We start from the raw sequence: 11,111 nt of genomic DNA, 5'->3' as shown, positions 1-11,111 counted from the left end.
TGTGTAGGTTCTGGCCTTTCTAGGGAGTTTTTCCTAGCCGCCGTGCTTCTACACCTGCATTGCTTGCTGTTTGGGATTTTAGGCTGGCTTTCTTACAGCACATCAGCGGATGTAAGGGCTTCATAAATTTGATTGAGTTTGTCTAAATATGTTTCTTTTTTCATTATGGGGTGTTGTGTCAACTGAAGGGGGAAAAAAACGATTTAATACATTTTAGAGTAAGGTTGTAATGTACCAAAATGTGGCTAAAGTAGAGTGTGGATATTTTCCTAGTACCCTGTAGATCCCATCTCTTGGTTTTTTTCACCAGTTGGCTGAACATGGACCAGAACTCCAGTATTTTTCCTTCAGTTTGTTCTCCATCTCTTTAAACAGGAAGCCAATTCGGTTTCATCACTTATTTCCATGACTTGACTAATTTTCTCATGGCTCCCTTGTCCCTCTGCAGACATACAGTAAGCAATAGGTTGGGAACATCGAATGGCAATAAAACATTTATATTTTAAATCACAGTATTGAATAACAATACATATCTTATCGTGAGGGTCCCTGGCAATTCCCACCCCTACTATATGACCCACATTCACAGGCTGATGTCATACAGGCCAGAGGCACAAAGCAAAAACCATTTAAGCGGGACAAAAATGAGTCCATGTGTAGGCTACTTGTGCATTTGGAACATTCATGTTTCCATTTTGAAAATGTTCCTTCTTGTTTATGCCTAATGAACACAGCCCAGGATTAAACATCAGTGCATTTGGAACGTTCATGTTTCCATTTTGAAAATGTTCCTCCTTGTTTATGCCTAATGAACACAGCCCAGGGTTAAACATCAGTGCATTTGGAACGTTCATGTTTCCATTTTGAAAATGTTCCTTCTTGTTTATGCCTAACGAACACAGCCCAGGATTAAACATCAGTGCATGTGTTAAGTCAACAAGCATTTATATGTTCGATTCCCAAGGGGAGGATACGGCAGCAACACATTCACTCCAGTAAAAGGAAAGTCATGTAGTGGCTTTAATGCCACTGCAGAAGTACAGCTAAAGATCTCCCTAGTACAATAACAGGCTGTACTGTTATCCAATACGTCTGTTTCCGTCATGGGATCATTTCATTTCTCAGAAAACCTGAATGTGGACAATAGCAAGCAATTTTGCAATAGTTCTTACATAATGTGTTTTTTTCCCTCCAAAAACAAGCACGTAAAAAGATTTTGGAATAAAACGTACTGTCTCTGTTTATTTTCAGTCACGTCAACAGTGAACAATGTATTAACACTTAGAAGGGAAAAGCCTTTTTGTCAGCTCCAAACTAGTGGATGGAATCATTTTGGCAGACCCTTGATCGCCACGAGGAGTAGTACCTTTCCCCAGCAGAGCTGCATCAGATAATATGGTCATGTATCAAATAACATGGCCGTCATTTAACACAACGAGGGCAGCTAGTCCCATAGAGGACTTAAGTCATTATTACACACCTGATGCACCAAGGCTGAGTTTAGAACAACAGCCCAATTCAGATATTTGCTCTACCAATTGGTCTTTTGACCAATCACACCAGATCCTTTTCAGAGCTGATCTGATTAATCAAAAGACCAATCAGTAAAAAGTAAAAAAAAGATCAGAATTGGGCTGCCTGTCTAAAAGCAGCCCAAGAGCCTAGTCCTGCTGTTCTCAACACATGTACACAAACACATCTAGGGATTAGACAGAACAAGTAGGATTCCTACAGCATCATATACACAGCTTATTGTTAACGAAGCACCTGATTATGTTGTTATAGGCCAGTGCCATTTGGTTTGATTCCACAAAACACTATTGATTCCAAATCCCATTATGACATCATCCCTGCAGGTTCCATCTGCACCTAGCCATGTCAGACCACTAGTCCCAGAGGTTTACTGTACAGTCTTCTTCAGAGAGATGGTAAACCACTTGGTTACAATCAGATTAACAGGCAGGTGGACAGACAGCAGTAGATGTAGCCTCAGACCGGTGGAATGCTAGAAGGCCTCTCAAAAGCCTACTTCTTTCCCAGTGATAGACTGAAACGGAAGCAGAGAGGGGGTTGCCCGTGTTAATGATACATAGTATTCTTTATAGTCCTTTCCTAAAAACCAAAAAGAGGATTCACAATAAGGCAATCATAAGGGGAAAACATAACAGCAATTTCAGCATTTCTTCAAGGCTTTGACAAGACACTAACTCCAGTAAACATGTCAACACATGATGGACAGGGTTGCAGACGTGTTTCTGAATATATCTCATTATGGTTTGTCTTGCCATTATTGTCAACTGCATAATAATTTAAGATATATATGAGTTTTGAATGACAGGCGTTTTTTGCACCAGGCCTGTGTCTCCGTTTCTGTGAACCGCTACACACGGACACTAAAGATCCTTGGCAGCATTAAGAGAAGAGGAGAATTACTTCAGTGTGGCACAGACAGTCTGACCAGAGCCATTCTCATTCCAGTGACCAGGCAAAGCAGTGAGATGGAGAGCAAAGGCCAGGGTTGTGTTCATTTAGCGCACACCGTAACAAAACATGCTCATGTTTTATAAGGAAAACTAGCGTTTCTTGTTGGATAGTCCTTCCCTGTTTTCATCCTGTCGTCTTCCATTTTAGTACCTAGTGAACACCCTCTGGTGGTCATAGGTCAAAGCTGTGAAAATGACACGACATGCACACTGGAGGGAATGTGAGAAGAGCAGTCATAACGGTAATGGTTTTGCTAAAAATCATGTTCTCTTTGAGCTAGTATAGAGCCACTCCAGAGCAACTTTAGGGAATTTCTACTTTTCCCACAGGTAATGTGATAGAGAAGGAATGTCTACTTTTCCCACAGGTAATGTGATAGAAGGACTGTCTACTTTTCCCACAGGTAATGTGATAGAAGGAATGTCTACTTTCTCCACAGGTAATGTGATAGAGAAGGACTGTCTACTTTTCCCACAGGTAATGTGATAGAGAAGGACTGTCTACTTTTCCCACAGGTAATGTGATAGAGAAGGAATGTCTACTTTTCCCCACAGGTAATGTGATAGAAGGAATGTCTACTTTTCCCACAGGTAATGTGATAGAAGGAATGTCTACTTTTCCCACAGGTAATGTGATAGAAGGACTGTCTACTTTTCCCACAGGTAATGTGATAGAAGGACTGTCTACTTTTCCCACAGGTAATGTGATAGGACTGTCTACTTTTCCCACAGGTAATGTGATAGAAGGACTGTCTACTTTTCCCACAGGTAATGTGATAGAAGGACTGTCTACTTTCCCCACAGGTAATGTGATAGAAGGACTGTCTACTTTCCCCACAGGTAATGTGATAGAAGGACTGTCTACTTTCCCCACAGGTAATGTGATAGAAGGACTGTCTACTTTCCCCACAGGTAATGTGATAGAAGGACTGTCTACTTTTCCCACAGGTAATGTGATAGAAGGGCTGTCTACTTTTCCCACAGGTAATGTGATAGAGAAGGAATGTCTACTTTCCCCACAGGTAATGTGATAGAGAAGGACTGTCTACTTTTCCCCACAGGTAATGTGATAGAAGGAATGTCTACTTTCCCCACAGGTAATGTGATAGAGAAGAACTGTCTACTTTTCCCACAGGTAATGTGATAGAAGGACTGTCTACTTTTCCCACAGGTAATGTGATAGAGAAGGAATGTAATTTTTCCCCAATATTGCCATTGATTTCCCCCAGCACCTGTAATGCACGACACAGTGTGCCAAACTGGATGTGAACACTCATGTCAGAGCTAACCCTGTTTGAGGCAACTACAACAAACCATCTGGGTGGTGGTGAGCCATGCAACGAAGGACAAAAGCCAGACGAGGACATGATGCTGCGAGAGTGAAGCTAAGAGAAACATACTTGTTAAAAGAGTCGTCTTGAAGGTTGAGGACCAGGTTGTCGGCGGACAGGTACACCTTGTTCTGGGACGTTGCCACCTGAGACAACATAACAGACAAAACACCCCGTTGAAAACACAGCGTCACAGAGCTAGTCTTTGTAGCGGCTCATAGTACGAGGGTAAACAACCCTCCTTCAGTCCTATTGCCTCAGAAAATAATGGAAGATAGCGATATAACCAGCTAACTGCACTGTGGGTTACCATAGCAACGAGAACCAAACAGCCACAACAAGAACAGGCTGCTAAAATGAATGCCCCCATTCTGACTGGAACAATAAGATCAAAAGTTGAGTAACAATTTCCTCCTAAATAAATGAATGAAGTAGTTATGAGGACAATAACTCCGTTGATCTCCAAATTCCTTTATACAGGAACAAGGACATGATTACAACTCACCGTCTTAGCAATGGCCTGGGCAGCTCTGATTCGTCGAAGCTTCAGGTATCCAGGATTCTTCGTCACTGCTTGTCCCAACTACAACACCAAACACACAAGAGCCATAATGAAGGAAAACTTCATGAAATTCACACGTGTCAGAAGTATTCCAATGTAAATGTACTTTTAAATCCGTCCGTCTGCATATTTTTCAAGACATGGCTTATGAAGGTGCAGTGAGAGACCCGTTGGATTGGACCATACTTTTCTCGTCAATCATCTTGGGAAAACACGTATACTTAGGTGGAAATCAACCAGTCCTCTATCGTTGCATTGGGGGGGCGCAGGTGGGTCTGGAGATGGGGGGGGCGAGCAGGTGGGTCTGGAGATGGGGGGGGCGAGCAGGTGGGTCTGGAGATGGGGGGGCGAGCAGGTGGGTCTGGAGATGGGGGGGCGAGCAGGTGGGTCTGGAGATGGGGGGGCGAGCAGGTGGGTCTGGAGATGGGGGGGCGAGCAGGTGGGTCTGGAGATGGGGGGGCGAGCAGGTGGGTCTGGAGATGGGGGGGCGAGCAGGTGGGTCTGGAGATGGGGGGGGCGAGCAGGTGGGTCTGGAGATGGGGGGGCGAGCAGGTGGGTCTGGAGATGGGGGGGGCGAGCAGGTGGGTCTGGAGATGGGGGGGCGAGCAGGTGGGTCTGGAGATGGGGGGGCGAGCAGGTGGGTCTGGAGATGGGGGGGGCGAGCAGGTGGGTCTGGAGATGGGGGGGCGAGCAGGTGGGTCTGGAGATGGGGGGGCGAGCAGGTGGGTCTGGAGATGGGGGGGCGAGCAGGTGGGTCTGGAGATGGGGGGGCGAGCAGGTGGGTCTGGAGATGGGGGGGCGAGCAGGTGGGTCTGGAGATGGGGGGGCGAGCAGGTGGGTCTGGAGATGGGGGGGCGAGCAGGTGGGTCTGGAGATGGGGGGGCGAGCAGGTGGGTCTGGAGATGGGGGGGCGAGCAGGTGGGTCTGGAGATGGGGGGGCGAGCAGGTGGGTCTGGAGATGGGGGGGCGAGCAGGTGGGTCTGGAGATGGGGGGGCGAGCAGGTGGGTCTGGAGATGGGGGGGCGAGCAGGTGGGTCTGGAGATGGGGGGGCGAGCAGGTGGGTCTGGAGATGGGGGGGCGAGCAGGTGGGTCTGGAGATGGGGGGGCGAGCAGGTGGGTCTGGAGATGGGGGGGCGAGCAGGTGGGTCTGGAGATGGGGGGGCGAGCAGGTGGGTCTGGAGATGGGGGGCGAGCAGGTGGGTCTGGAGATGGGGGGCGAGCAGGTGGGTCTGGAGATGGGGGGCGAGCAGGTGGGTCTGGAGATGGGGGGGCGAGCAGGTGGGTCTGGAGATGGGGGGGCGAGCAGGTGGGTCTGGAGATGGGGGGGCGAGCAGGTGGGTCTGGAGATGGGGGGGCGAGCAGGTGGGTCTGGAGATGGGGGGGCGAGCAGGTGGGTCTGGAGATGGGGGGGCGAGCAGGTGGGTCTGGAGATGGGGGGGCGAGCAGGTGGGTCTGGAGATGGGGGGGCGAGCAGGTGGGTCTGGAGATGGGGGGGCGAGCAGGTGGGTCTGGAGATGGGGGGGCGAGCAGGTGGGTCTGGAGATGGGGGGGCGAGCAGGTGGGTCTGGAGATGGGGGGGCGAGCAGGTGGGTCTGGAGATGGGGGGGGCGAGCAGGTGGGTCTGGAGATGGGGGGGCGAGCAGGTGGGTCTGGAGATGGGGGGGCGAGCAGGTGGGTCTGGAGATGGGGGGGCGAGCAGGTGGGTCTGGAGATGGGGGGGCGAGCAGGTGGGTCTGGAGATGGGGGGGCGAGCAGGTGGGTCTGGAGATGGGGGGGCGAGCAGGTGGGTCTGGAGATGGGGGGGCGAGCAGGTGGGTCTGGAGATGGGGGGGCGAGCAGGTGGGTCTGGAGATGGGGGGGCGAGCAGGTGGGTCTGGAGATGGGGGGGCGAGCAGGTGGGTCTGGAGATGGGGGGGCGAGCAGGTGGGTCTGGAGATGGGGGGGGCGAGCAGGTGGGTCTGGAGATGGGGGGGGCGAGCAGGTGGGTCTGGAGATGGGGGGGCGAGCAGGTGGGTCTGGAGATGGAGGGGCGAGCAGGTGGGTCTGGAGATGGGGGGGCGAGCAGGTGGGTCTGGAGATGGGGGGGGCGAGCAGGTGGGTCTGGAGATGGGGGGGCGAGCAGGTGGGTCTGGAGATGGGGGGGCGAGCAGGTGGGTCTGGAGATGGGGGGGGCGAGCAGGTGGGTCTGGAGATGGGGGGGTGAGCAGGTGGGTCTGGGCAGGGGTGATGTAGTTGATGAGGGGGGGTGTGAACAGGTGGGTCCGGGCAGGGGTGATGTAGTTGATGAGGGGGGGTGTGAGCAGGTGGGTCCGGGCAGGGGTGATGTAGTTGATGAGGGGGGGTGTGAGCAGGTGGGTCCGGGCAGGGGTGATGTAGTTGAAGGAGGGGGGGTGTGAGCAGGTGGGTCTGGAGATGGGGGGGTGAGCAGGTGGGTCTGGGCAGGGGTGATGTAGTTGAAGGAGGGGGGGTGTGAGCAGGTGGGTCTAGGCAGGGTGATGTAGTTGATGAGGGGGGTTGTGACGTAGTTTGGGTGACGTAGTTTACAAGAAAAAAAGGGATTCATATACCACGTTAAGTCAATAAAAAAACAATTGTAGACCAGAATAATCTGGTTTTGAAGTCATGTGAGGAAGAGGGAGCAGATTGTCTAGAGGTTGTGGTGAAGTTAATGTGTCACCATCTTGGCAGATTGTAGTGAAGTTAATGTGTTACCATCTTGGCAGGTTGTGGTGAAGTTAATGTGTTACCATCTTGGCAGGTTGTAGTGAAGTTAATGTGTTACCATCTTGGCAGGTTGTGGTGAAGTTAATGTGTCACCATCTTGGCAGATTGTAGTGAAGTTAATGTGTCACCATCTTGGCAGATTGTAGTGAAGTTAATGTGTTACCATCTTGGCAGGTTGTGGTGAAGTTAATGTTTTACCATCTTGGCAGATTGTAGTGAAGTTAATGTGTTACCATCTTGGCAGGTTGTGGTGAAGTTAATGTGTTACCATCTTGGCAGATTGTAATGAAGTTAATGTGTCACCATCTTGGCAGATTGTAGTGAAGTTAATGTGTTACCATCTTGGCAGCCTCTGCCTCTCCCTCTGCCTGAATAATCTTTTGTCTCTGGTCCTGTTTGGCTTTCTCCACGTAGAACTGGGCTCTCTGGGCCTCCTGTTGGGCTGTAAAGACACATAGGCTGTGTTTTAAAACCCAACGCATGTTCTCACTCACACACACACACACACACACACACACACACACACACACACACACACACACACACACACTAGCGTACTGAGAACGCCCCCACACATATGCAGACAACCTAACACATGCAAGTACACATCCACAGACAGCCATATATACCCCCCCCCCACCCCACAATGGGTACGTACCAACTTGTTTGGCCTCTACGGCAGCAGTGTACTCCCTGCTGAAGCTCAGCTCTGTGATGGCCACATCGTCCAGGATGATGTTGAAGTCTTTGGCTCTCTCAAACAGCTCCCGGCGAATCAACAAGGACACCTACAGTAGACCCAGGAACACGGCAGACTCATAAAACACCTTCAGGGAAAGGCTAAACATATGCAGGAGTTCACGTGTCAATCTAATGCATGTACATTTTTTTTAAGCAGAGACCGGCAAAGTACACAACCTTGGTCCCGTATAATCCATCACTCCTGTGCTCTCTGAGATGAGCTGTAGTCTACCTGTGTGGCAGTACCTGTGCTCTCTCAGATGAGCTGTAGTCTACCTGTGCTCTCTCAGATGAACTGTAGTCTACCTGTGCTCTCTCAAATGAACTGTAGTCTACCTGTGCTCTCTCTGATGAACTGTAGTCTACCTGTGCTCTCTCAGATGAACTGTAGTCTACCTGTGCTCTCTCAGATGAACTGTAGTCTACCTGTGCTCTCTCAGATGAACTGTAGTCTACCTGTGCTCTCTGTGATGAACTGTAGTCTACCTGTGCTCTCTCAGATGAACTGTAGTCTACCTGTGCTCTCTCAGATGAACTGTAGTCTACCTGTGCTCTCTCAGATGAACTGTAGTCTACCTGTGCTCTCTCAGATGAACTGTAGTCTACCTGTGCTCTCTCAGATGAACTGTAGTCTACCTGTGCTCTCTGTGATGAACTGTAGTCTACCTGTGCTCTCTGTGATGAACTGTAGTCTACCTGTGCTCTCTCAGATGAACTGCAGTCTACCTGTGCTCTCTCAGATGAACTGCAGTCTACCTGTGCTCTCTCAGATGAACTGCAGTCTACCTGTGCTCTCCCAGATGAACTGTAGTCTACCTGTGCTCTCTCAGATGAACTGTAGTCTACCTGTGCTCTCTCAGATGAACTGTAGTCTACCTGTGCTCTCTCAGATGAACTGTAGTCTACCTGTGCTCTCTCAGATGAACTGTAGTCTACCTGTGTGGCAGTACCTGTGCTCTCTGTGATGAACTGTAGTCTACCTGTGCTCTCTGAGATGAACTGTAGTCTACCTGTGCTCTCTGAGATGAACTGTAGTCTACCTGTGCTCTCTGAGATGAACTGTAGTCTACCTGTGCTCTCTGAGATGAACTGTAGTCTACCTGTGCTCTCTGAGATGAACTGTAGTCTACCTGTGCTCTCTGAGATGAACTGTAGTCTACCTGTGTACGAGTCCCTGTGCCGTACCTGTGCTCTCTGAGTAATGAGCTGTGAGGCATTGAACTTGGCCACCACACTCTTTAGCACCTCGTTGACAATGGAGGGTAGTACTCTCTCGTCATAGTCTTTCCCCAGCTGCTGGTACATGGCAGGCAGGTTGGCGGCCACGGGACGAGACAGCACACGCAGCCCAATGTTTATCATCTGCAGATCTACACAAGGGAAACAGAGAGAGACCGGGAGAGAGAGAGAGACGGGGAGAGAGAGAGAGACGGGGAGAGAGAGAGAGACGGGGAGAGAGAGAGAGGAGTCACACAGCAGTATCCCAACTGGCTGTGATTAGGAGTCCCATAAGAGGGCGCACAATTGGCCCAGCGTCATCCGGGTTCGGCCATCATTGTAAATAAGAATATGTTCTTAACGGACTTGCCTATTTAAACAAAAGGTTAAAACATCACATCTTTACTGATCTGCTGGACATAATGTATTGGTCTACATGTGTCCATCCCTCCATTTCTGCCATCATGTACCTTTACTTCCAGTTAGTGAAGCGATCTTCCTGGGTCTGGCTCTGATGTCATAGATGATTGGGTACTGGATCCATGGTAACCTGAAGAACAAAAACTGTTCAGTTACAATATGGTCATGTGAATTCAGTTTTGTTGCAAGTTGGAGCCTACCGAACATGACGACCCTGGCTTTATGATAAACCCCTGAGACCGAGTCCGACAGTGTACCTGAAGTGCAGTCCCTCAGCCAGAACTGTGTCCATCTGCATCCCCCCAATTCTGTTGAAGATGATCGCTCTCTGACCTCCATCCACTGGGAACAAACCATTTCACACAACATTAGAGGGGTGCACTCATGATTGTGATAAGTGTTACCCATTCCACTACCAGAGGTTAAGCATACCCGTGAATGTAGCCTCTTTGACGCCATAGGCCAGAGCTCCAGCACCAATGAGCAGCTTGAGACCTATCCCTGCTCCCTTGCCCCCCGCACCAGACATTCGACCGGCCAGGTCCCGCAGATGTGTCAGGAAGCGCTGGGAAGACAGAACAAGGCCGTCATGTTAAGCATCTGACAGAGACCCTTTTTCCACAAATGACTACATGGCTTCCTCTACAGTTGTTCATTTATTAGGCCAGTAATACATTGAGCGATTTGGAGGGCTTCTTGTGATGGTCCAGCAATTTAACACCCCTCCCCCATCTGGTGGCCTTGAGGGGTACTTGTGTCCAGGACAATGCCTGCCATTCATATTCACCTCGAATATTCTTGACCATTTATAACATAACTGGATTGTGCAGGTCAATAAGTAATGGCTGTGCATGTAAACTAGTCACGTTAACGTTCAAGCAGAACTTAAATCCATGTATTCCACGTAGAAACGGGTAGGCAAATTACCTGCATGTGTGTTGACATTGAATGAATGACTTGGAATGTGTTGGTTCTGCTAACTAGTTATATTTTGGTAACTGCCTGCTAGGCTCGTCTGTTATTCCAAATACCAATATTTTCCCATACTTCAGAAAGAAGCTAGCTATGTTTAACTAGCTAGAAAATATTAACAAAATACATTTAAGTTAGCTAGCTTATTAGCATCTGATGCAACGTGAGACCTGGCCTGTTTCTAGCTGGTTAGAGAACTGTTTAGCTAAATTGGCATCGGCAAACCTTAGCTTCCAAAAGGAATCTAAAGAAATACATACTTGCTATATTTGATAGCTAGTTGTCAAGCATTGCAGAGAGGATATGAGTCTTAACTACCAGCGTAGTTAGCCAGTTAACCATAACTAGCTAACGTTAGTTATTAGCTAACCTGTGCTAGTTATCTCCATCTCTTCTCAAGCATAGCATGTAAGTCATAATATATAACACACGTGTCTGAAATACAAACAGCGTCTACAAGCTGACACTATAACAAGTATTTATTCCCTGTCTATAGTAAGTATGGTTGGTAGCTATTTTAAATACTCACGTTGGGGTCTTTATTCGCCATGCTTGCAGTGCAGTCGATATCCAAGGTCGTCACAGACAACTTTACTCATTCAGGCGAAAGGCTTTCTGGGACTTGAAGTTCACAGCAGCTAAAATGATATAACTGACAT

The 11,111-nt window shown here is 49.0% G+C and overlaps 1 protein-coding gene across 1 annotated transcript; it reads right to left on the bottom strand.

Annotated features, from left to right (window-relative positions):
- Positions 1-1,214: 1,214 nt before the first annotated feature.
- Positions 1,215-11,090, bottom strand: LOC139409533 (prohibitin 2b). The gene is made up of 10 exons (XM_071154811.1): positions 10,982-11,090; positions 9,913-10,045; positions 9,738-9,822; positions 9,531-9,610; positions 9,028-9,212; positions 7,760-7,889; positions 7,440-7,543; positions 4,320-4,397; positions 3,884-3,960; positions 1,215-2,047 (listed from the first exon to the last, which is right to left on the bottom strand). Exons 1-10 carry the CDS (start codon positions 11,000-11,002, stop codon positions 2,026-2,028), a joined length of 915 nt encoding a protein of 304 aa, XP_071010912.1. The 5' UTR covers positions 11,003-11,090; the 3' UTR covers positions 1,215-2,025.
- Positions 11,091-11,111: the final 21 nt, after the last annotated feature.

This window comes from Oncorhynchus clarkii, chromosome 5 (assembly GCF_045791955.1).
Source record: "Oncorhynchus clarkii lewisi isolate Uvic-CL-2024 chromosome 5, UVic_Ocla_1.0, whole genome shotgun sequence".
Classification (NCBI taxonomy): Eukaryota; Metazoa; Chordata; class Actinopteri; order Salmoniformes; family Salmonidae; genus Oncorhynchus; species Oncorhynchus clarkii.
This window is presented reverse-complemented; position numbering and strand designations above follow the sequence as displayed.

Excerpts from the sequence above, each read along its gene's own strand:
- LOC139409533 (XM_071154811.1), bottom strand. The coding sequence starts at position 11,002 with ATGGCGAATAAAGACCCCAAC. Across the intron at positions 7,544-7,759 it reads CGTAGAGGCCAAACAAGTTG|CCCAACAGGAGGCCCAGAGA; the intron begins GTACGTACCCAT and ends GTGTCTTTACAG. Across the intron at positions 4,398-7,439 it reads AGGCAGAGGCTGCCAAGATG|TTGGGACAAGCAGTGACGAA; the intron begins GTAACACATTAA and ends TTGGTGTTGTAG.